The 27,159-nt window shown below is 39.7% G+C and overlaps 1 protein-coding gene across 1 annotated transcript in view; it reads left to right on the top strand.

The window, feature by feature from the left end:
* ST6GALNAC3 (ST6 N-acetylgalactosaminide alpha-2,6-sialyltransferase 3) overlaps nucleotides 1–25,472 on the top strand; it is a 365,006-nt gene extending 339,534 nt beyond the window's left edge. Inside the window, 2 exon segments of the mRNA XM_052638050.1 lie at nucleotides 24,119–24,226; nucleotides 25,286–25,472. Of these exon segments, the coding sequence (XP_052494010.1) occupies nucleotides 24,119–24,226; nucleotides 25,286–25,472 (295 nt within the window).
* Nucleotides 25,473–27,159: the final 1,687 nt, after the last annotated feature.

Raw genomic sequence — 27,159 nt, 5'->3', positions numbered from 1 at the left:
CTAACACAGCATTATTGGAGAAGGCAATGGCACCCTACCCCAGTACTCTTACCTGGAAAATCCCATGGACGGAGGAGCCTGGTAGGCTGCAGTCCAAGGGGTCGCGAAGAGTCGGACACGACTGAGTGACTTCACTTTGACTTTTCATTTTCATGCGTTGGAGAAGGAAACGGCAACCCACTCCAGTATTCTTGCCTAGAGAATCCCAGGGATGGGGGAACCTGGTGGGCTGCCGTCTATGGGGTCAAACAGAGTCGGACATGACTGAAGCGACTTAGCAGCAGCAGCAGCAACACAGCATTATAAATCAACTATACTTCAATAAAGAAAATAAAAAATTTTAAAAAGTGTAGAAGAAAGTTAAAAGCTATTAGAATAAGAGAGTTTGATAAAATGGTCAAATACAATATATATTGATTCAGATGTACAGAAGATTGATTCAGATATCTATGTGTACGTATATACATATATTCTTTTTCAGATTCTTTTCCTTTATAGGTTATTAAAAATATTGAGTATAGTTCCCTGTGTTATACAGGATGTCCTTTCCTTCTATAAATTTTAAACAATTATTTCATGTAAGTATAAGAGCTCTGTTTCTTCTTATCATTAACATTTCATATCTTATTCCATTCTCTAAAATTTCCAGAACAATGTTAAAGAAAAAAAAATAATAGCATACACATTTTTCTTATTCCTGATCTCAGCAGCACATTCCTTTTAGTATTTTACAGTTACTTATGATTCCAGCCCTTAGTCTAAGAGAGAGGGTTTTGATTTTTTTCTCACCTTAAGGAGATATCCCTTTAGTCGTAGATTAAAACAATTTTAATTGGATTGAATGTTGGATTGTATCAAATTCTTTCTAACATCTCTTGAAGAAATGATACAGTATCTCCTTGAATGATTGATACAATGCATTAAATTAATATAGGATCCACCATAGATGTTTCCCAGAGAACACATTTTCTTCAAGCTGGTTCATCCAAAAAAAGAAAAAAAATGTGAAGGGAGGAAATTGTCATCTGGTCAAATAGCTTGGGGAAATGTTGCCTCATATATTCACTTCCTAGAGACATATTAACTCATCGTATGGAAGATGATAAGTCCAGCAGTCAAGAAATTCAGCATATATATAGATACACCGTAATGCTGTAGGGTAATTCTGTATTTGAAAGTTGCTGAGAGAGTAAATCCTAAAAGTTCTTATCACCAAAAAAACCACATGCTTTTTCTATCTATTTGAGATGATGGATGTTTATTGAACTTATTGTGGCAATCTCTTCAAAATAGGTATAAATCAAATCATTATGCTGAACATCTTATATACAGGGCTGTGTGTCAGTTATATCTCAACATAATAAAAAAAGAAGTTCAGTTACCTGTTAAACCCACCATTCCCAAATATTACCTGTCCTTCTTTCCCTTATAAAATACTGGTTAGTATACCACTGATTTAGTGTTCAAAATAACACATTTGAGAAGTATCATGTTAATAGTTTTCTTTGTATTAAGTTGTCCCCGCCCTCCTGGAACAGAACCTGTTTGGTCATAGAGTATGTCTATTTATTTTAGTGCTCTGATCAGTTGGCTGTGTCTGTTTGTTAGTCTTAATATTTCTTTTTTTATTTGGTTCTGCTGGGTCTTAGTTGTGGCACATGGGATCTCTTTGTGGCATACGGGATCATTTAGTTGTGGCACATGGGATCTAGTTCCCTGAGCAGGGATTGAACCAGGCCCCCGGTATTGGGAGCGATGAATCTTAGCCACTGGACCATTAGGAAAGTCCTATATTGTTTAGATTTTAATTGTGGATTTTTGAATCTGTAATTATAAATGGGATTGTACTGTCATTTTCTGCCCTGACTCTCTTTTGGTTCCTTCCTAGCTTTCATTATCAGTGTGATGTTAAATTGGTTATACAAACTGGGAAATTCTGTTCCATATTTTTTGGGGGGGGGTTTATAAAACAATTTATACAACATAGGAATTATCATAGGATTTTATTTTCTTCATTTGAAATATTTTCTATGAAATGGCCAAAAGAGAGATGAAGCCAAACACTGTGCTAACTGGTTGTCAGAAGCTTGTAGAATCCACCCTCGCCCTCGCCGCGTTAGCTCTGCTTTCTCTACTGATGATGCTTCAAGCGTCTCCATTTTTTCCTCACTGTGAGTAAACATGATTGCTCTTTGCTCCAGAGGGTTAGCAGTTCAGACAGCCTCCTCTGCTTAGAAGCAATAACTCCTTGCTCTTGTCACTCCGGTTCACCATAGAACAGGAGGGCATCAAAGACAGGTCAGAGAAGCAGGAAATGATAGAACCCCAGCCATGAGGATCAAACTTCTCCATGAGCACCTTGTCCCTGATGCTAGGAACAAAGTGAGCTGACAAGGACGAAGCCCTGACAAGGGGGAGAGAAGAAACAGAGCGAGCTGGATTGTGAGGGTCTAGGATCCCTAGAAGAGCATCGAAGAGTATCTATCAGGTTTTTAAAAGCACTTCCTCTGAAGCACTGTTGGGACAGTGTTGGGCATTCATGGTCTGAAAGGGAAGAAACGGGGTGTTAGGTTCCCTTTTGAAACCAGTTCCTCACCCAGCCACAGAACCCTTTATTCAGAAAAATGCCATACTTGCATAGAAAAAAATACTTCACCGATCTTCTAAGGGCTTGGGCATGAAAACACACAAAGATGTTTATATGTTTTCCTTCCTGATACAAGAATTACTCAATATCAAAAAGCAAAATACCTTAGCTGTTCAGGGCCATGCTCATGGCAGGCACCTTGCTGTGCTTGGTGTTTGTGGAGTAGCTGCATAGAGCTTGTTAAATAAATGCACTCGTGCTGTCTTCCCCTGTTTTTATGCAACTGATATGCTCCTGAAACAATGTGGGTCATAAATTGAGAAAAATGAATCTTTTTTTCCAGGCTTTTTAAATGTACACACACATATATCAAATAACTCCTTAATTGCTAAACATATATTGTTTTTTAATCCTTCATTAACTGGTGCTTTTCTTAGCACTGTATCTTTAAATTTCAGTTTTCTTTCCCTCAGTACTTTCAAGGTGCAATAATCATTTCAGATATTTCAGCATATTCAAATGGACTTAATATTCAAAAGTGATTCTTTCTAAATAAGCTAGTAAGTTACCAATTTTTTTTTCTCTTTGTATTTTTACATGCTGGATAGCTAAAAATAAAACTAGTGTACCTTTGTCTAAAGTACAAATTGCATGAGATGTAATTCTCTAACCAAATCCTGGATGTATTTCTTTTAAGACAAAAAGAAATTGCTAAGATCACATATCCCTGAGTTGCCCTCTATAATATTATGAATGCCAAGAAAGAAAGTATGTGTGTTAGAGGGAAATAATGGTTGTCAATAGAAAAATGGTTCCTTCTCCATGCTCCATCCCACTTTTCACAAAAGCACGTTTGTCTAGGTGACTTGTTGGGAGGAACTAATTCATCCATTCATACACTCAAATTTCCTTCCACTTAATAGTGCTCAGCCTATGTTTAACATGCTTATTAAATAGTTACTTTTGTATTAGTGTACAAAGGAAAAACTGATCATAATCGAAATGTTTTTGGTGGTATGTTGTAATATGAAATCAAGACTTGAATGGTCATGATGTTCTGAGTTCTTTGAAGTGCCTTGATTAAAACAAAGCTAGCAATCATTCCTTACCCTTAATTAGAGAAAAATCTGATTTTCCTTTGCATTGCCTTCTTGAAAGAGATGATGAGGGCAAGTGCCACAGTGAAGAGCTGAAACCGAATCAAAGAATATTGATTTTGTGTCTAGCCCAGCTTGTGCTTTTTCAGTTTCAACACCTCACCAGGAAATACGGAGAGGCTGTTTCCACAATAAAGTCACCAGTGACTAGAGAAAATTATTGGATAAGGAGATAGGAAAACATATCTTTCTCCACAGCAGTGCTTAAATGTTTCCCTTTTAAAAAATTTTGCCACTGTCCCTGCTTCTTATTTTTTGTGATTATAAAGAAAATGCCAAGATTGTGAAGGGACATCCTGCTTGTTGGTAGGGGCTCCCTGAGGCTGCATTTGTATCCACTGTTTTGCCACTAGCCCAGCCACTACCTCATTCCCTTCTGTTAAATGTATACACAGATTTCAGCGATGCACCGCAGTGGCTCGCTGTATTAATCTGAAGCCTGCATCTAAGCTGCTTTGTTACCCAGGGTTTCAAAATAGTGTGTTGTTGTAGTCGCTAAGTTGTGCCCAACTATTTTGTGACCCCATGAGTCATAGCCCACCAGGATCCTCTGTCCATGGGATTTCCTTGGCAAGAATACTGGAGTGGGTTGCCATTTCCTTCTCCAGGGGGTCTTCCCAAATCAAGGATCAAACTGGCATCAGCTGTATTGGCAGGCAGGTTTTTTTTTACCACTGAGCCACTAGGGAAGTCCTTTAAAGTAGTAGAGGGATACAAAGAAACAGATGTGAGAGAGAACATGAAGAGTTAACACAACTTGGTAACTAACAGAATGTGAAAGATGAGGAAGAGGGCAGAGTCAAGGGTGATGCACATATCCTGGAGAATCATAGAGCCATCATCCAAACAAACTAAATGAGATGATTTGGGAGCTGGAGCCATCTACCATCTGACATCTCTCTTGGCTGTGTTAATATCGCCATTAATTCTCCAACCACGAACGGAAGGAAGCAGTACTCGCAGCACCACAGCTTTGAGCACTTAGATTTTCCTCTCTTACAATGTGCAAATCGGCCATGGAAAGCTTGGGTCTTAGAAAGGTGTCTCAGTAAGGCTGGACACATCCTACATGCATTATTAGTCCTATTAGCAGCATGCTAGTTATGGAGGATTGCCAGCACAGCCCGAGGTGAATGGCAAATACTCTTACAGTAGGGTTGCTCAAAGAAGTGGCAGGTCTAAAGCCATTTAAAAACTAGAAAGTGGCCTCCTGATAAATAAAATGGCACTTCTGAGACTGAACAAAGCTCATAGTTGAATGAGCTTTGTGCTGACAAGAAGACTGAAACTTTCCTGCCAAGGGGAGACCAGTATGCAAATGTCACTTTCTGGACTTTGTTAATTGCAAAACTGGTGGCAGCAGCAGTGACAAGAGGGGTACAGGACAGCAGTCACAGGGAGAAAGAGTCTTCCCTGTGTCTGCAGAATGACCTAAGACATTAATTGCCATGAGATTCTATTAAATATGTGCTTTATAACTTCAGGAAGGTACAGATGACACTTAATTTTCTGAGAGTTTGCTTTGCAGTGACAAATTCAAGAGACTAAAATTAACTTAGGTAACTTGATATGTTATCTCATGATTGCTGGAATTTAACAATGAATATACCCCTTGATGTTGATAAATCCACTGTGGGTCCCATCAATTACAAAAACATATATTCCCACCTTCTAGAGCCCCATATTTGTTTATTCTCTTTTCTTTGGAGCACCATATATGGCCACCCCTGTGCTGTGATTTGTTATTTATTAAAAAAAAAAATACAGAGCACAATTTAATCCTGATAGATGAAATAGGAATTTTTTATTGAACTATGGTTCAACTGACCAAAAAAAAGGATTTTTTTTTTTCTATCTTAACTACAAGATAACTAAGAGCTGGGGATCTAATGTGCAGTATGGTAAATATAATTAACAATACCGTATTATATACCTGAAAATTTTTGAGAGAATAAATCTTAAATGTCAAGCACACACAAACTGTAATAATATAAAGGGATGGAAATGTTGCCTAACCATATTGTGGTGATCATTTTGCACTGTGTTCATGTATCTAATTATTACATTGTACACCTTAAACTTTCATATATATGTGTCATTGTTGTGGTTTAGTCACTAAGTTGTGTCCGACTCTTTTGTAACCCCATGGACCATAGCCTGCTGGCCTCCCCTGTCCATGGGGTTTCCCAGGCAACAATACTGAAGTGGGTTGCCATTTCCTTCTTTAAGGGATCTTCCTGACCCAGGGATTAAACCCATGCCTCCTGCATTGGCAGGTGGATTCTTTACCACTGAGCAACTAATTGTCATTAGTATCTCAATAGAGCTGGGAGGAAATCTGATTCTGGAGGTAAACAGATACAAGAGGTACGTATGGGTTTTATCAAATTTTGTATGATAATCTGGGTTGTATCTCTGACATATAATATATTCTCAGATATATCAGTAAGTATCTCTATTATGAACTTCCCAGGTGGCTCAGTAGTAACGAATCTGCCTGATGATGCAGGAGATGCCAAAGATGCAGGTTCAGTCCCTGGGTTGGGAAGATCGTCTGGAGTTGGAAATGGCAACCCACTCCAGTATTTTTGCTGGGAGAATCCCAGGGACAGGGTTTTGCCTGACAGAGGAGTCCATGGACTCACAAAGGGTTGGACATGACTGAGCGCACATACACGTCTCTATTATATCATTTATATATATATATTTATGTGTGTATATATATATATATATATATATATATATAAACTATTTAAAGTTCCATGGGGAAAATGTTAGCAATTTCTTACTTAGGAACAGCTTGCTTTCCAAAATTATTCAACTAAGTTGAACCAATTGCCTGCCTACAGTCAGAGATATAACTTTTCCAACAAAGGTCAAAGCTATGGTTTTTTCAGTAGTCATGTATGAATGCGAGAACTGGACCATAAAGAAGGCTGACTGCCAAAGAATTCATGCCTTCACATTGTGGTGCTGGAGAAGACTCTTGAGAGTTTCTTGGGCTGCAAAGAAATCAAACCAGTCAATCCTAAAGAAGGCTGACTGCCAAAGAATTCATGCCTTCACATTGTGGTGGTGGAGAAGACTCTTGAGAGTTTCTTGGGCTGCAAAGAAATCAAACCAACCAATCCTAAAGAAGGCTGACTGCCAAAGAATTCATGCCTTCACATTGTGGTGGTGGAGAAGACTCTTGAGAGTTTCTTGGGCTGCAAGGAAATCAAACCAATCAATCCTAAATGAAATCAATCCTGAATATCCATTGGAAGTACTGATGCTGAAGTTCCAATACTCTGGCCTCCTGTTGCGAAGAGCTGACTCTTTGGAAAAGACCCTGATGCTGCGAAAGATTGAAGGCAAAAGGAAAAGTAAGCAGAGGATGAGATGGTTAGATAGCATCACTGATTCAATTGGCATGAATCTGGGCAAAGTCCAGTAGATTATGAAGGACAGAGAAGTCTGGTGTGCTGCAGTCCATTGGGTTACAAAAAGTCAGACACGACTTAGAGACTGAACAACCAAGTTATTACAAATAATGGCTATAGTTCAGTGAATATTCAGGGTTGATTTCCTTTAGGATTGACTGGTTTGATCTCCTTGCAGTCCAAGGGACTTCACCAGCACCACAATGTGAAGGCATCAATTCTTCAGTCCTCAGCCTTCTTTATGGTGCACGTCTTACATCCATACATGACCATGGAAAAACCATATCTTTGACTATATGGACCCTCGTCAGCAAAGTGATATTTTTGCTTTTTAATACGTTGTTTAAGTGCCACAGCTTTCCTTCCAAGGAGCAAACGTCTTTTAATTTCCTGACTGCACTCACTGTCTACAGTGATTTTGTAGCCCATGAAAATAAAATGTCACTGCTGTACAACTTTAAGTGGAGTATAAACTATAAAGTATTGAATGACTATGCTGTATATCAGAAATGAACTAATATTGTAAATTAACTCTACTTCAATTAGATAAACAAACTTTTAAAAAGGCCAAGATATTTTTGGTGACCATCATCCCTTCACTGGCAAATAGCCAGTCAGTTTGCAAGTCAGCTATTTATAAATTGGGAAACATTTTCCTAAAGAAACAAATTTTTTAAGTGGTGGTTAGATTCTCAGGCTAATCCTCAAAAGCTAATTTAATTCATAATAAAATGGAACTCAACTTCTAATAGAATCCTCAAACCTAACAAGCATTTATAGCAGTGATTTTCAACCGTGGCTACACACATCACATTATAATCACCCAGGAAAGCTTTTTATTTTTCAAAATAACTTTTCCTAAGTACGAATACCAGACTTTACCCCTAGGAAAATAAAATCAGAATCCATTATCAGTAGCAGTGGTGGTAAATGGAGCTTGGGAAAAGGCGCAGATGATGGAAACAAGGCTTCTACAGAGAGTGGATCAGTGCTGTGTCTGGGAAGTGGAGCCAAGGCTCTGGGGGTAGAGAGTGGGATCCAAGTACTGAAGAGGAAGACAGGATATCCCTGGGAGGAGGAAGGGATTGGGTTGTGGGGTTTAATCCCTAAGTCATGTCTGACTCTTGAGACCCTATGGACCTTAGCCTGCCAGGCTCTTCTGTCCATGGGATTCTCCAGGCAAGAATACTGGAGTAGGTTGCCATTTCCTTCTCCAGGGGATCTTCCTGACTCAGTATTTGAACCCAGGTCTCCTGCAGTGCAGGCAGATTCTTTACTGACTGAGCTATGAGAGGAGCCCTGGAGATAGGATTGTGGAGTCAAAATCATCACATCAGAGATGTTGGCCTCTGATGACAGTAAAGAGTTTTTCAGAATGAGAACATGGTGGAAGGGTCTGGAATACTGTGCTCTAGCAGCCCAAGGATTGGGGCTGTGATGATGGGGAGGGAGCTGGTAAGAGGCCAGTTAGTTGGCATCACTCACCACTTCCCTTTATCTGGTTCATGAGGCAGGAAGACTAAATTCCCTTCAATCTACTTTCTTATTTGGGAGTGAGGCTTTCACAAAATTTCATGCCTCACATATCTTCTCTACAAAAAGCAACGATGCAATTCTTTTCATCCTCTTGGCATGACTATGGACACTTAAGACTAAGCAGAAGGAAGGGGACGAGAGGAGGAATGAAGGGAAGCCAGTTTGTGGGCTCCTAAAATAGGAGCAATTCTGTTCATCTCCTGCTGCTGTTCAACAGCCTTCAGAGTTCAGTAGCTCTTCTTGTCATTTCTTTGCAGCCTCTTTAGTTAGAAACATAGGCACAAAGTGTTATCACCAACTGGTGAAAACAAAGATGCAAGGTGGAGGACCGTCTCAACTGTTTTCCTATGTCCTTTTCATTTATATAGCGAGGCATAGAGATTGCTGACATTCTGTGATTGTTTCAATGTAGGAAAGTCTGTGGAGAAAACAACACTCACATTTTAATCAGATGCTCTCAAAAGAGAAGCATTTTCTAAGTTATATTTCATATTTCTTTTGGCATTTTCTAAGATATATTCCTTTTGCTCTGTGTTCTAGTTCCCATTTTATGAAATTTTGTCTACTCTGGAGTCATAAAGTCACTGAGCTTAATGTATACACAAAAGAGAAATAGACTGGCAGACATAGAAAAAAAACCTGTGGTTACAAAGGAGAAAGGGAAGAGGGGAGGGACAAAGTATAGGTAAGGGATTAACAGATATGAACTATTGTATGTAAAATACATTAGCAACAAGGATAAAATGTATATAGCACAGGGCATTATACCCGATATCTTGCAATAACTAGCAAAAATACTGAATCGCTATGCTGTACTCCTGAAACTAACACAATATTGTAAATCAATTATACCTCAATAAGAAAAAATTTACTGGCCTGGAAGAATTCCAGAGACACATAAATGTCATCTCTTCTGCTGGAAAGAATGAAATTATTACCATTATCTTTTCTCTGATCAGAAAGTTGGTCCTTAAATAAAAAGACCCAGTACAGGAGAAGTTTTGGTATGTGTTTAGAAGGATTTCTTCCCAGGAACAAACTTACTGTAAGTAAACACAACAAACACACAGCTCCTTTCTGCAGTTTGCCAGCCAACCTGTGTATCAACACTATGGGGAAAACATACCTCCATGAAAGAAATTCTTCTCTTCACTAAGCAAGGGGTCTTGCTCAGTTGGAAAACTCTGGATAGACTTCAAACCCTATCCCATCTCAAGAATACAGATGAAAATGGATTTCTCAGGACTAAAATTCCTGGGCAGAATTAAATTGGAATAGCATTCTACCTTAGTGGACAAAAATCTTGTTTAGTAAGTGAGACTCCATTAGCTCTGATTATTTCAAGGAAGATTCCATCACTGAGTCACTTGACTTTGGGTGTTCCACTAGAGCAAACAGATTGCCCCGCCCCCCCCCGCCCCGCCCCCTTAGGAATCCCTGGGTGCTGGAGTAGAAGAATTAGATCAGTGTGCCCTTTGACACATTGATGATAGCCTATAATTTGGCAAAGATACTGTGCGTAAGGTAGTCAATGAAAGTCAGCATGTTGGAAAAATGACAAATAAAACCTCCTTCTCTAAGTTAGATACTTAAATTCTCAGTCCCTGAAGACCTATGTGTCAGTTGTTGCTTCTGACCTTTACTAATTGAATTGTCCTTCTTTAGTGAGCTACATAAAAGCAGTTGAATAGATGAGCATAAAGGGGTACAGCATAACTTTTCTTAATAAAAATAAATATGTGTGTTCAGTCATGTCTCTTTGCAAACCATGAACAGTAGCCCACCAGGCTCCTCTGTCCTTGGGATTTTCCAGGCAAGAATACTGGAGCATGTTTCAATTTCCTACTCTTCCTGACCCAGGGATAGAGCTGACAGCTTGAGAATCCTGCATTCGCAGACCGATTCATTACCACTGCGCCACCTAAAAGGAGTTAAAGTGAAAGTCGCTCAGTTGTGTCCAGTTCTTTGTGACCCTATGGACTGTCCATGGAATTCTCCAGACCAGAATATGGTGTAGGAAGCCTTTCCCTTCTCCAGGGGATTTTGTCATCCCAGAGATCAAACCCAGGTTTCCCACACTGCAGGCAGAGTAATAGCTGAGCCACAAAGGAGGCCCAAGAATACTGGAGTGGGTAGCCTATCCCTTCTCCAGCGGGCCGTCCTGACCCAGGAATCAAGCGGGGTCCTCCGGCATTGTAGGTGGATTCTTTACCAACTGAGTTATCAGGGTAACTCCACTGTATCAACTGTTCAGTTCAGTTCAGTCACTCAGTCGTGTCTGACTCTTTGTGACCTCATGAACCGCAGCACGCCAGGCCTCCCTATCCATCATCAACTTCCAGAGTTCTCCCAACCCATGTCCATTGAGTCAGTGATGCCATCCAGCCATCTCATCCTCTGTTGGCCTCTTCTCCTCCAACCCTCAATCTTTCCTGGCATCAGGGTCTTTTCCAATGAGTCTACTCTTCACGTGAGGTGGCCAAAGTACTGGAGTTTCAGCTTCAACGTCAGTCCTACCAATGAACATCCAGGACTGATCTCCTTTAGGATGGACTGGTTGGATCTCCTTGCAGTCCAAGGGACTCTCAAGAGTCTTCTCCAACACCACAGTTCAAAAGCATCAATTCTTCAGCACTCAGCTTTCTTTATAGTCAAACTCTCAGATCCATACATGACCACTGGAAAAACCATAGCCTTTACTAGACGGACCTTTCTTGGCAAAGTAATGTCTCTGCTTTTTAATACGCTATCTAAGTTGGTCATAACTTTTCTTCCAAGGAGTAAGCGTCTTTCAATTTCATGGCTGCAATCACCATCTGCAGTGATTTTGGAGCCCCCAAAAATAAACAGTGTTTCCACTGTTTCCCCATCTATTTCCCATGAAGGGATGGGACCAGATGCCATGATCATTGTTTTCTGAATGTTGAGCTTTAAGTTAACTTTTTCACTCTCCTCTTTCACTTTCATCAAGAGGCTCTTTAGTTCTTCTTCACTTTCTGCCATCAGGGTGGTGTCATCTGCATATCTGAGGTGATTGATATTTCTCCCAGCAATCTTGATTCCAGCTTGTGTTCCACCAGCCCAGCATTTCTCATGATGTACTCTGCATATAAGTTAAATAAGCAGGGTGACAATATACAGCCTTGACGTACTCCTTTTCCTATTTGGAACCAGTCTGTGGTTCCATGTCCAGTTCTAACTGTTGCTTCCTGACCTGCAGACAGGTTTCTCAGGAGGCAGGTCAGGTGGTCTGGTATTCCCATCTCTTTCAGAATTTTCCACAGTTTATTGTGACCCACACAGTCAAAGTCTTTGGCATAGTCAATAAAGCAGAAATAAATAGGTTTTAAAGTCCAATATTCCCCTCAAAATAATTTACCTCAGGATTTATTAAGCCATGTTACTCAGAAAAAGTAGATTCAGATAGGCAAGAAATTGCAGCAAAGTTCATCATTTTAACCAGAAGTTCATGACTGCTTTGTATTTTTGAAATTTCATTATTATGTGTAGCTGGTTGCTTGGCTGTGGCTGGAGCTGGCTTTGTAATGATCCCAATGGTACTGGAGACCTTAGCAATAAGCTTGGATTCCCAGTTCTCTTCCAGTGGGGTGAAACCATCTCAAGTCTCTGTCTTAATCCATGTTAAAACTTTTAGTTGTTTAAAAATTATTTTTTTAATCTGTAACTATGTGTGGTGATGAATGATAACTAGACATTGTGGTGACCATTTCAAAGTATATACAAATACCACAGCATTATGTTGTACAACTGAAACTAATATAATGCTGTATGTCAGTTATACCTCAACTTTTCAAAAAGTTATTTTTAAACAGAAATTTTCACTTTGAAAGTGAAACAAGGCTCAGAAAGCATTTTTATCAGAAACAAGTTTGAGTCTGATTCTGTGCTAGAACAATTTCTAAAGGAAAAGCTTGGTTTAACACAAGTTCCAATTAACTTAAAAAACTAAGGGAAAGTGAGACCTTTCTTTTCTCTTCTAAAAACTAAAAGTGGCAGGAAAAAAATCTCTTATCTACTTAGATATTCTCCTACCTGATTATAACCTTTCATGTTTTTTTTCTGCCTTAGTCTTAAGGAAAGTATATGCAGAAGGAATTCCTGATAAGAGAACTAGGAGAGAAAGTCAAAACCTTCCTTTAATTACCTTTATCAGGTTAGCAGGGAACAGGCACCTATGCCTTAGGTAGAGAAAGGTGATTAGCATTCAGAATACTGAAGACTACACCAATTTAGGAAGGGCATGATTTCAAGATAAGTTGAAGGGTAAGTTAGAAAGACGCAACTTATTTAAGCTTAAGTATAGAACTAGGATCAGATCAAATAGCGATAGCTAATAAGAATTAAGGATTTGGTAGAACTGACTCCCTAATTATACCCAGAGTATTAAGTAGACTCATTATGTTAGAAAGGATCTTAGAGGTCAACCAATCCAACTTTAAATCTTTGGTCACAAGGAACAGATGCCTCCTTCAGCTGACACAAGCCGAAGAGGACAATTTATTAAAATGTTAAGATCCTAGGGCTGAAAGGAAGTCGTGCCTGGGGAATGAAGTAAACCTAGGAACTTGATCTTTATTTTCAGGACTTACCCCTTTATTTCTTTTTAAAGTTGATGCACATATCCATGTCAATGGCCTAAAGCCATTGTTTGAACATGACCACAGCTAAAATTTTAAAAAGTGTTTTGAATGTTAAAGCTATTAACACTTATCTATAAAGTGGTGATAATAATTCTTGTGCTAAAAATATAGCTAGATGGCTATAATCTCTCTAACATGGATTAGGTTATTACATACAACTACATTACAGAACTTTAGTGATGAAAGACCTAAAGCCTACCTAGGTCAATCCTCTTATTCTGCCATCAAGAAAAAAAAAATAAGGCCCCAAAAGAAGAAGCAACATGTTCAAGATTTCCTAGATATTTAACAGTAGAACCAGAAGAACTGAGGTCTTTTGATGGCTGGTCTGTCAGACCAAAATCACTGCAGATGGTGACTGCAGCCATGAAATTAAAAGATGTTTACTCCTTGGAAGGAAAGTTATGACCAATTTAGGCAGCATATTAAAAAGCAGAGACATTACTTTGCCAACAAAGGTCCATCTAGTCAAGGCTATGGTTTTTCCAGTAGTCATATGTGAATGTGAGAGTTGGACTGTAAAGAAAGCTGAGCACCGAAGAACTGATGCTTTTGAACTGTGATGTTGGAGAAAACTCTTGAGAGTCCCTTGGACTGCAAGGACATCCAACTAGTTTATCCTAAAGGAGATCAGTCTTGAGTGTTCATTGGAAGGACTGATGTTGAAGCTGAAACTCCAATACCTTGGCCACCTGATGGAAAGAGCTGACTCATTTGAAAAGACCCTGATGCTGGGAAAGATTGAAGGCAGGAGGAGAAGGGGATGACAGAGGATGAGATGGTTGGGTGGCATCACTGACTCAATGAACATGAGTTTGTGTAAACTCTGGAAGTTGGTGATGGACAGGGAGGCCTTGTGTGCTACAGTCCATGGGGTCACAAAGAATCAGACATACTGAGCAACTGAACTGAACTGAACTGTCAAACATGTGATGCCTCAGGCAATGCTGAGAATGATGGTAAACAAGAGAGAGCTTAGTTAAGAACCTGAGTTCTCTGGTATGACAGTCTTTGGGCAAGTCCTTTATATGTTCCTGAACTTTCATTTGTATAATGGAGATATTAATTCTCCCCAAAGGATGGGGTTGTTGTGAGAATTAAACAAAATGACCTATATATTGCCCTTGGCACAATGTCTAGTACATATAAATTCTCCATAAATAATAGCAATTATTATTTATCAAAAAATATACTTAGCATTTTGCTGCTTATCAAATAACCCTGAAACTCAGTGGCTTCCAAGAACATTTATTTACCACTCATAGATCTGTGATCAGCTGTAACTCTGCTAGATTTCAATGAACCTAGCTCTAGTTTAGGGCTCAGATCTGCAGCCTGGGACCCGGACTGCATGAGCACTCTCTATCTAAGATGTGTTGTTCTCATGATGAAGGGAAGAAATGTAAGAAATGGGAAGCATGTAATACTTAAAATCTCTACTGAGAACTGTCTCCTTGTTCACTTCTACTAATAGTTTATGAGTCAAAGCAAGTCATTTGGCCAAGCCTAAAACAGTGAGGCAGGAAAGTTACTGGTGCATGAGCAAGCCATGTGCAAGGAAGAAACAATCAAAACAATCTAGTACAGGAAAGCTGATAGAAAAACTTTGGTCATTGAGACAAAGGCCTCTATGGTAGCTTGAAGAATCTGAAACTAGAAAGCACATGGACCATCCATAACACCTCACATCCTCAAAATTATGGGCCATTTAGAAAAACCACAGGTCCAGGGAAGGCAACAGTTATTCAGAGTAGAGATTGGGCACATGATGTAATCCCGTCTCCAAGAAGCTTCACCGAGTAGAGGAGATGTTGCTGTAGAGAACATTTAGTTCAGCATTTCTTGACCAGAAAGCAACTGCAAAGTGTTCATGTCTTTAAAGCAGCAATGGTATCCATTTTCATGTCCAATAATAATAATTTAAAAACCCTTGGTAAGTTAAATGTTTATGTAAAAACTGTTTCCTTTTTAAGTGCAGCAAGTTGAGAGCCTTTGGGTGTATACTGAAGAAGTCTGCTTGGAGACTACATGGAGATTAGATGCATTTGCTCATGACTTGTAACTTAGTTTATAACACAGTTGAACACCACTGGGTACCTCCAATAGCCTCACACATTTTTAAATTGTTTTTATTCTTCATCATATATTGTTTACATTTTTCTCAGTTCTGAATTAATGAGGAATTTAATGAGGAAGTAAAAATATAATTCTGCCATTTTTCCCCTGGATACTTTTGCCAGATCCATAAATTTCCTTCAGCTGAAAAAACTAGGTATATAAAACATCAAGGTATCTCTAATATTTCAAAACATAATGTAAGGAAGATAAATAAATCAGCGTTAGTTGTGCACCCTGTCTCTAACCAATAATTTATTATGGAAATTAAGTACTGATGATGCTTTGAGGTTTGCTCCAGTTTAGAAGGCAGAGCAGAACTATTCTGTATTCTGGTTACTCGCATACCTCAGTGCAGTCCCATAGCCTGTTCCTCCTGCCTGAAAGGTGTCCTCCTGTTCCTTTATCTGCTTAGTCTTTACCCTTAGTCTGCAGCTCAGCTCTTACCTCCTACCTTCCCCAGTTCTCTCCAGCACGATCTGTTGCTCTTCCCTCAGTATTCTCATAACACCTGTAAGGGGATTACTCTCTCGATAGCCCTATTTTTGAAAACAGTCACTGAGTCTGTTTCCCCGCCTTGACCTTGAGTTGAGATCAAGGGCGGCTTGGTCTTTTCAGTGCCTGGCACAGTGCCTCACACCTACAGTGCACTCACCAAATCTTTCTTGAATGGATGAGGGTAAGCAGAACCAAAGCTTCTTGATAAGATTAGAAACTGGAGGGGATGTGGGGAGAGCATTTCAGGAAGAAGGAAAATGTACACAAGCCAAGAGAAAAAAAGGCAGACTCTGATAGGCACAAGATGTACTAAGGAGCCATAAATGGACCCATGTGACTAGACTTGGGAGTTCAGAAAGAGTAGGGGGGTTACGTTTGTTGGGGGAGAGCCCCAAGAGGTACCCGTTGTTTTAGTCTGCTTGGGCTCCTATAATAAAATACCATACTCTGGGTGGTTTAAAGAATAGGAATTCATTTTCTAATAGTGCTGGAAGCTGGCAGCCTGAGATTAAGGTGCCAACATGGTCAGTTTCTGGTGAGAATCTCCTTCTGGCTTGTGGCCTTCTTGCTACGTCCTCGTGTAACATGAAGGGAGCTCTGCTCTCTTCCTCTTCATATCAGGACAGTGGTGCCATCAGTAGGACCTTAACTTCATGACCTCATGTAAACCTAATTACCTCCAAAGACCCCATCTCCAAACACCATCAACATGAGGGTAAAGATTTAAACATAAAAATTTGGAGGGGATACAATTCAGCCAATACTGAATGGTTAAGGATCCAGTCCTGCTTTAATGAAGTGGTCCAAAGAGACCTCCATTATCCATCCCTGTTATTCCTGAGGTTCCATTGTTCATTTAAAAAATTGAATGAAATCCCAGAAATCAACATTTCCAATTGAAGGGGCTTTAAAGCCCAAGGGCAGGAGCAAAATAACCTTCTAATTTCTGAGATGAATGAACAAAGTAATTTTTGTGAGTGGTATCTTCTATTTCTACAGCAGCCATAAATCATACCTTTGGGAGGTGAACCATTTTACTTTTAAATGTACATTTTGCAGAGAGCACAGTCATTTCTTATTATGCTCCTTTTGTACAATTTTGTTGCATTCATCACTAGTCAGAGTCCTGTTGATTCTACGGCAGGAAAACTATTTATTATATTTACAGTCCAAGTGTCTACTGATTAGCTCAGACATTTTTGCATTAGCTGATCAGGATGGTAGTACAGTCTTAAAAGACTTATGGCTTTCTCCATTTACTCACGGTCCATATTTCATTATTTTCCAGACCTAGACTCCTTTTGTCCAGTGCATTCTTTTAGGAATCTTCCACAGTATGACATGTTTATCCATTTGAAAAGTTTATGTCCATCTGTAAATGATTCAAGCCCAGATGGAGAATTCTGCCACCTGATTTGCAGAAAGTTGTTGCTGCCTAAAGATTTGCTGGGCACGTCCCATTGATAGATAGTACAAATATATACTGTTAATATAATGGGCAAACCCCAGAGTATTACCATAGCTCCCAACTATCGAATGATATACAAAAATATATGACTTGGGGACAGCTGAAATTGTTTCCACACTTTGAGCTCTGCTTCCATTAGACTGGTTCACAATATTAGATTGAATCCCAAGGTGCTACTGATAATCATCGGCTGTTTTTCCTGGCCAGTCTCTTTGTTTAAATATATTCTTTCATTATCCATGTGCTTTTGAAAAAAATAGAAGAATGTTTTTAATTGTATAATCTGTATTCTGCCAGATACTCCTTCTCCCTAGGAAGGTATATAGAAACTTACTTTACTATTTTTATTTATCCTGCCAGTGTAGTATATTGATGAGAGAACTGAGGCCCAATAGTGTTAAAATAAGATATGAAATATTGATTAAGTCTTTTTAAAAATTCCCTTTTTGCTCCTGAGTATAGCAGATTTCAGCAGAAACTGCTGCCACAGTTGTGCTATCCAATAAACCTTCATTGTTGGAAGGGTTTGGATCCCCTTTGGGCTTTGATAAATGATTATTATACTTTTGAAATTTTCACTTGGAATGTCCTGGGCCTTGTTTGCATTGGATCATAGAAGAAATGGATTAGAAACAGTAGAAACAAAGGAACCATTCTGTGAAGAGGCAGCAGCCACAGAGGTGGAGGAAACTGGACTCCTCATCCTTGTTCCCTGACACTGGTTTCCCTTCCACATTGCACAGCCCCCGTTGTAGGCTAGGGACTTCCCTTTGGGTTTAGGCCAAGTAAGTATGCTGATTCTTAGGGCTATGTTGCAAGGTAAGATAATACTTCAGTATACACCAAACCTGAATGGCTTCAGATAGACTTGTCAAGTTGCTTGGCTAGGTAAGGAAAGCCAGTGGGACAGTGAGCAGAAAGTATGGGAGTTGTACATAAGGAGAGCCTGGAGAGCCTGGATTGGGGTCAGAGACATCCCCATGGCAAATCTCTCTCAGCCAAAGGCCATGCACCAGCAAGTCGAGAAGTCTACTGTCCTTTTAGAGCTCAGAGGAGCTTGGAACAAAGAGGAATCTGGTGAAATGTGCAAGAGAACTTATTACACAGGGCATACACCACAACAGAGAATTATCACATCTAAAGCAGGCCAAGATTTGAAAAACCCTGATATAGGGAAAGTGCTATTATTTTGCCCATCAAAGTATAAGCTTCTTGAGTTCAGAATCCAAGTCACTGAGCTAATGGTGCTCAGTAATTAGAGCATCCTGTGTGTATGCGTATGTTTAGTCACTCAGTGATGAGAGCATTCTGTAAATAGACAAATTCAATGTAAGTCAGCTTTCTTTTGAAAAGTAACCATTTCTGTTTCCTCAGTTCCTCCTTCGAAATTACCCCAAAGGGACTTGTCACTCACTAGAAAGTTCCAGCTTGCCTGGCATTAGGAGAAAAACGCTTCACAGTATGTTTCCAGAAATGAGAAGATGAGGGAACATGCTCAGAAGCAAGGGTGCAGGTGAATGAAGATATTGGGATTGGTAAAAAAAATAATAATAATAAGGCTAGCATGACAGACAACATATACCTGTGGCCATGTGATGGCCTTTATCATCGAGGAACAGGGGTAAACATTGAGGGGCATGGTAGCTTATATTTTATTGGTAATAAAGTAAATGAAAAATCATATTTTAAATGATATGCCTTCAAGCATGTGCTACATCAAGGTGTTGACAGCATCATTTTTCCAAGAGATGAGCAAGTAAATTTTAGCAGTTTCCAAGTGGTAAGTATCTTGATTACCAAGGAGCAGTGGGATGCGAAGTTGGCTGGTGAAAACAAATGATTGATAGCTTTCTTTTAACACTTGCCTTTTTTTCCTCCTCTGCATGGCTCATTATTCTGCTGCATTAATTTAAGCTTTCCTATTGTACTGAATTAGGGGCTAACATTCTCTTATCATCCCTATGGGAATCTTGATTGTTTATTTGTAGGTGACAATAATTGTTTTTATTGATCCCCAATTGTGGAAGGTATAAAAAGTGCCATGGCTGATGGCCAGCTGGTACATAGTGCTATGTGCATGACTGACAAATTACAAGACAATATTTGGCCCAAGAGGTGACCCTTTTGGAATTTTTTAAGGCATCTGATAGTTATCACTAGGTCTCTCCAAGCTAAGAAGCATAAACAATTTCACATATATCAGCTCAAGTCTTTTTGTCGCTGATTCTATTGAACCTTCAAAAGGTCAACTGGGGTGTAAAATTTATACTTCCTCCTTTCTAGTATACCCACACAGCAGGAGAGTTTAGAAATGGTGCAGCTGCAAGAATTCCCAGATGCAGTGCCATCCAGGCCAACGAATTCCCTTAGGAACCCAGATCATCAGGGCATTTATTTGGAGTGAAGTGAAAGTTGCTCAGTTGTGTCCGACTCTTTGCAACCCCACGGACTATATAGTCCATGAGATTCTCTGGGCCAAAATACTGGAGTGGGTAGCCTTTCCCTTCTCCAGGGGATCTTCCCAACCCAGGAATTGAACCCAGGTCTCCCTCATTGCAGGCGGATTCTTTACCAGCTGAGTCACAAGGGAAGCCCCTTTATTTATTTGGAAGAATTCCTCTATTAATCCAGCAGCTGCCATTCTTCCACTGAAAGTATCATTATATGGATATTAGCTGGAAGTATTGAGAAGAAACCACTTTGCTAGCCCAGGCAAGTATTATGGGTAGGAAACCTCATATGATTTTACATCCCAAATAAGTCAGAGGCACCAGGGGGAAAAAAAATGCAACTCGTTAATTAAATGATGGTTGTAGGACAGGGCATTTGGGCAGTATGAACCTCCTAGTCTGAATCAAATGCAACACAGCTTGCTGGAAGAGCTTTCGAGCTAATTATTATGCTGTCTCTCCAGAAACAAAATAAATCAGTTGAAGCTTAAAAGCCATCGATATCAGAAATGGGGTAAAAATTTCCTTATTAGGTGGAGAGATGGAAAGATCTTTGACCAGAGGCCAAACCCTGAAATTTTTGACCCTCTTTTCCTGTGGTAAAGAGAAGACAAACACATAGAGAAATCACTTTGACAACTGTACCCTATTTATCCTTTGAGGGTTCTGCTAGGGAAGCCTGGCTGTTGGACTGTCAGAAACAACTATGTGGGTTGGACCAGAAAGAGCCAGGGGAGCTCATTTTGCCGAGTAGGGGTCCATATGTCTCATGAGCGATCCTCCCTTTGTCTCGGGGCTCTGATGCTATCTTGGTCCTTGACAGCAACCATGTGGAGGGAACAGTTCCTAGAAAAACACCGACTTGTTTTTAATTTCGTTTAAAAAGAAAACCGATTTGACTTAATTCAGATTTTTTTTCTCACTCGAATTAATCTTTACCCTCAATGGTAATGGTAGTGTATTTGGTTTTAGATAGCCATTCCAGCACCTTCTATGAGCAATTGTGTGAAAGAGAAAAATATGGAGCTTCTCTCTCCAAAAGTTGAGGGAAGGTAGCCACCACCACTGCCAGATAAAACTGTACACCCTTTCTATATATACCTCAGGCACTCCAAGGCATTCCCGTGTTGCAAATGTGCATTTATTGTGACCTGACCAATTGTGTTATATGCTTGTTAATTACACACCCTACATGCATGGAGCATGGAACTGCCACATGGCTAAAGATGAAAACAGATCGACTATTGTGGATGATGATGACAGAATCGTTTGATTTTAAAGTGAGAGTAAACCTTAGATAAGCCTTAGTTAAACTATCTCATTCTAGGGAAAAGGAAACTAAGATGCCCCAAAGAAGCTGAGTTGTCCAAAGCTTCACATTCCAGTCATATCACAGCTGGAATGGGAAACCAGATACCTTCACTCAGTTCTTTACTGTGCTTGGTATTAACTCTGAAACACACAGGTTCTGCTTTGTTACCCTATATTGTGATTAATTGCTTTAACATGTGTGGCCTCCCCCACTAGGCTGTGTGCTCTTTAAGAAAATGTTCGATACTCATCACCAACTTCTAGTATAGTCAGTAGCGCATAATAGGATCCCAATGAATGTTTGTTAAAAAAGGTGAATAAGTGGGTAAATATGTGAGACCTGTCTTTTCTCATCATGTGCAAATAAATGCTGTAATTTTTTATGATCATTACTAATGCTTGGTCAGCCTAGTAATGAAGAATGGATAGGGAGGATTGGAAGGTAGAAAAGTAGAAGGAAAAGGCAAGAAGAGGGGAAAAAATACAATTCAACAGGAAGAATAACTGAAAAAAACTTAGTATGTAGATAAAATTTCTAGATTTGATTTAGGAGCTTCTGGTCAAGACTCTTGTCTATTCTGGTCTCTCCCAATTTTCAAATGACTTTTTTAGCAGATGGTGCTTTAAGCACTTTCGTTACTGCTGCTCCTCCTCAGACACCAGAATTGCAGGATTGACGGCAGGTTGCATTGTATTATAGGCAAAGTCGCTCTCTTCTATCTTCCCCTCCCTGTGGTATGTCTTCCCACCCATTTGGCACTTGTTCCTAACCCATGCTGTTGCAACTGTTCCTGTCACAGAGGAAAGTGCATGTAACTCAATGTGGTACTATTTCTGGAATGTTTTCCATTTAGAAGACACACCAGGAGATACAAAGGAAGTCATTTTACATATTGGCATTTCAGACTCGGTGACAAATAGGCAGAGGGGGTGGATATAGATGCGCTGGGTTTGTTTCTCTTTGCAAATCAACCAAAGTTGATGAAAATAAAGACTAAAATTCCAGTTACCAACCCTTGCTGTGAGTTCCTTGCTCCTGAAATGCTTCCCTGTTGAGATTTGATACTAAGTGGTGCCTGTTTATAAAAGAATAAAAGGATTCAGGGTCCTAACTGTAGCACTATAGTGCTAACTGTAGTCCTGGAGAACTGCAGCAAGGATGTTGGACAGCAGTGGGAAACACTACTGGCGGGAATGCCGTACCAGTGGTGAGGTGGAGGAGGAGAGATGACAATGCGCCAGTTCACCAAGACATCTAGGTGGAAGATTGGAAATTTAGTCTTTTTTAGAAAGTGGTGCTACACAGTTGGCAAACAACCTGGGGTGACCCAGATGCCCCTATGGGGAACGTTTTAAGGAGATGGGCAGTCATCTGTTTTGGATGGATTGGGTTGTCTTGGCCAACGACGAATATGGAGATCCAGCTTTTCACCCAACATTCCCTTGAACCATTTGCAACTTGACAGACTCCTCAAATCAGCACTGATCTAATTTCTCTACCCCTTCAGTTATTCTACTTCCATCTCTTCCTTAAACATACAAGCACACATCCTCCTATCTGTGATATTGAACACTTCCTGGAACACTTTTCCATCATATGGTCTGTTGAGCAAGTGGCATCTGTTGCTCATCATCAGGAGTAGAAGTCCAAACACTTCTGCCCACTGTGTCTTGGTATTGGACTCACCAAAGAAAACACAACACAGTCAAGCAGTGCTTGGAACAGTGCTCTCCTTATATAGAGAACAGACAGAGCAAGGTCGGCCGCAAGAGTGGACGTCAGTGCAGTCAGCAGGCCCCTCCCAGCAGCTGACACAGGGCTGCTGGCCTGCGTGCACCCCTCTTGTACCACAGAACAAAGGATCCCATCCCCTTTTTGCAGGGAACAGTTATAGCAGTGAGGTTGGCCAGGTGCTATATGTCACATAAGCAGAGCAAAGGAGTACATGCTGAGTGTGGAACAGAAGAGGCTCCTCTCACACAAGGTGGTAAGTCCCGCACAGGCTGTGAAAACTCCTGGGTAAGGAAGTGTTCCAGGCCCAAGGCCTATTCTTGTGTGACCAAGAGGGCGTTGAAAGACTGCCCCCATGAGGCTGCCTTCCCAGTAGGCCCATGTGGTTTCTTCCCATTCACCTCTCCTGCCCTCTCTTTTCCCCATATCTTTGTGTCTATTATCAAAAAGGCCTTCCCTGATCAACCTTTATAACATAGCCATCTTCAGATACAATCCTCTAGGCTCTGTGAAGACAAAAAGCCTTGTTTTGATACTTACTGTGTTTATATATCTGTGTCATCTACAGCAGTGATGGGCACATAGTTGGTACTCAGTTAAAACATGTTCAGGAGATTGGTAACACAGGTCTTATAAAGGAAAAATCTTGTCTCATGATGCCAGGAAAACTTTTCAAACGCTTTCACAGACCAAGTCATTCACTTACACTGCATCCAATTTTTCACTTAGAAGCCCAGCAAGCCTCCAAGAAAGTGATATGTCCAGGTAAGTAAGATAACACCATTCAGCTCCCATCAGGGCTCCAAGCAACTTGAGAAAACCTGTCCTCTGATATACAGCACTAATTTGTGTCTTACGGAAAGTCAAATAAATTATTTTTCACCTGAAGGGAGCAGGATTATTTGACTCCAGATATTTGCCATATGGCTTCTCTTCCATACAACATAGCTTCTAGGCTTAAGGTAGTAAGAGTGAAAGCATGCCTATAAACTATTCAGAGATAATTCAAAATAAGTGTGTTATCTTTGACAGATCGTCAAGTTTCCTTATGTTTTTGCCTGATAACAAGTGCTATGTTTTTGATAAAAGGTTGCTCATTTCTCATCACACTTTGCTGTTGCTCTGTGTGTGTCTTCTGTGTTGTTTTGTTTGTTGTTTGTTTGTTTTCATTCCCCCCACAGAGTCCAGTCTGGCTCTTATCTCAGCACGGGGTGGTTCACCTTCATTCTGGCCATGGATGCCTGTTACGGCATTCACGTCTACGGGATGATAAATGACACCTACTGCAAGTAAGATCACAGGAAATTATTTTTATGCATCTCCAATTCTGATATCTTGTCAAAATATCACAATTCATTTTAATACCATAAATCTGAGAAACAGATAAAGCAAAAATTTTTTCCTGGCATTCTTTGCTGACATGACATTTTATTGTCAGTGCATCAAGTTGTGACTTTTAGGGATGATAAAAAGGAAAATATTTACCACAGTCTAATGTCAAATGTCAGAAGGAACATTTTTCCCTTCGTCTGTGGCATGTCAGGGACTTGTGGCTTGAAAATACAGAACAGGTTCAATGGTTATTTAATTTGCAGAACAGGTTTGTTGTTTCTGCTGCTCTAATGGCTGATGAATGGCTATCTACTCAATGGTTATATTTGATCTTGAAGGACGAAATGTCCTGAAGCCTCTGAGAAGCTGATACCTTAACAAGAATTCCTGGAAATTATATTTCACTGCTAAGTGAGTAATCTGTCAGATCCTTATTTAAAATGCGTGTGTTTATCCACAGTATATCCCTGCTGGTAGGATAGTTTCTAATTAGATAATAAAACAAACCTTCCATGCTTCATCAAGGTAATGAAATAGATTTCCCTACCAACAATTGGCATAGTATCATTCAGAGAGTGTTTTAATCGTATTGTCAAATGGTACCTAAGCCACAGTCTTCATAATCAAATATTTCTACTTTAACTATAAGCATAATGGAGTACAGATGAACCAAATATCTTATTCTGAAAATCATTAAGCTTCCTCAAGCTCTGCTAAAGCAATCAGGTTATCCAAAGTTTGTTTCCATTATACACCATTTCCTCCCTCAAAGAATGGCTCTATGTTTGCGTATAATTGGTGTGATGCATAAATTTTATTTGATTTATTAAAGCACTAAGGACCTAGTGTGTCTTTCTAAAAGCTTTTGTGTATAATAGCTTTTAACTGAGTTCATGGACAAGAATAAGGTATGGGTTTGCAAGTAATGCATTTACTGGGCACATAATGGATTCTAATAAATGAGTGCTTCATTTTTCATCTCTGTCTTTCTCTCCTTTTCTTTTTCTCTTTTCTAGGACAGAAGGGTATAGAAAAGTCCCCTACCATTACTATGAACAAGGAAGAGATGAATGTGATGAATATTTTCTTCATGAACATGCCCCATATGGGGGGCATAGGTTTATCACTGAAAAGAAAGTGTTTGCTAAATGGGCCAAGAAACACAGGATAATATTTACACACCCAAACTGGACAGTGTCTTGATGATGGCTTTTCTGACCTTGCCACACCACCTGACATGATCATGATGCTGAGATTGTGATGCTAACAATGCTGATACTGATGACGGCGATGATAAAGAAAACGATGATCAAGTTTCTGTACATTCTCAGATATGGATGGTGATTCTACCTGTAATTTGAACTTGGGATTTTGTGGAGGCTGGTTGTGCTCATTACGTTCTTTCTGAAGGTTCAACATTACATATTGCACTTTATAATTTAACTGGAATTGAAATGAAGGCCAGTAATATGACAACAGTGACCTAAGAAATTGGAAGATTATCCTTCAAGATAGCTGCCCAGGATTCTTGGATGGTGAATAACTTCCAAAATCCCTGGGATTTGATCTCATGAGGCAAGGTTACTGACTCTAGTCTCTTGAGCCTGAGCAGCTCCACCATCTTGAAGAATGGTTGATTGTCAAACACTGACCCAAGAAATGCTCTCTGGGTAAACTTGCCACAGTGACAGCTTGGCTTTGGGGCAGGGAAGAAATCTCTTTCTGACTTCCGCTCTTCCTACAGTACCTCCAACAGATAAAGCCTCAGGCCATTTCCTTATTAACAAGGAAGATACCATGGATACCCTACCCATCAGGATTACTTGACTATCTCAAACACTTCGTTCAGAATGGGCCAACTAGCAAATCTTGATGAATTTCTACTCTCATCACCATTCTTACTACCCCCCCAAATATAACTAAACACATTACTAGAATGACCTGTATTAATGTTTGGTTATTTTTGGTCAAGTCCTAAATATTTCAGAAAGCTATTTAACATATAATATACCAACACTGTAATAACATATACTGTGAAAACATTCTTAAAACATAACCAAAAGGGTTTACTAACTCTACTACAACATCCGACAACACAAAATTTGATGCTTTTTAAAATCATGAAACAGGGAAAGCAAAGCATATTTTTACATCAATTTGTATCCTACCATACTTCATAATATATATTTGTATATTCAAATTTCTATTTTATAGACCCAAGATGTATCTCTCCACACATTACATTATCATTGCCAAGTGCCAACTGTTAGACATGGAGAGGAAATGATTTCTTGTGTTTAATTTGACTGGAGCTTTTGCCTTCTTGGGGGTTTATTTTCCCCAGGGTATATCAATTGCTATACCACAATAACACAATAATAATGACCTTGATGTCCAAAGTGCTTTGTCATGTAGAGTCTTTCACGTATGCTGTCTCATGTGACACCGTGAACACTCCATTGGGCTATTGCCTACACATTCTGACATATTAGCAGACGATCTATAATTTGTTAATTGCTCTAATATATTCCAGGTTGCTCCCCTTGCTAATATTTGTATAGAATAGCATTTGTGTAGACTAGCAACCAAGTGATTTCAGTGCCAAATAAATGTATTATATCAAGATTATGCAGAAAGTATCCCAAGGATGGTCTTGGCCATAGACTAGGAACCCTGTGAACAAGGGGTATTTTTGATATTTTCCCCATGACTCCATTTAGTTGGGGAAAAGATGAGGTAAAGGGACAACAGGAAGGAATAGAAGTCAAGAAATATAGTTTCTTGTCTCCATCTTACGAGTACATTGTTCTCCAGACACTTGTTGCTTGTCAAATATTAGAGGGTTGAATCACTGAGAGAGGAGCTCAGAGACCAAAGACATCCTTTCCAG

The sequence above is a fragment of the Budorcas taxicolor genome, chromosome 3 (assembly GCF_023091745.1).
Source record: "Budorcas taxicolor isolate Tak-1 chromosome 3, Takin1.1, whole genome shotgun sequence".
Classification (NCBI taxonomy): Eukaryota; Metazoa; Chordata; class Mammalia; order Artiodactyla; family Bovidae; genus Budorcas; species Budorcas taxicolor.
The sequence above is the reverse complement of the archived record's forward strand: the minus strand, read 5'-3'. Positions and strand labels throughout refer to the sequence as shown.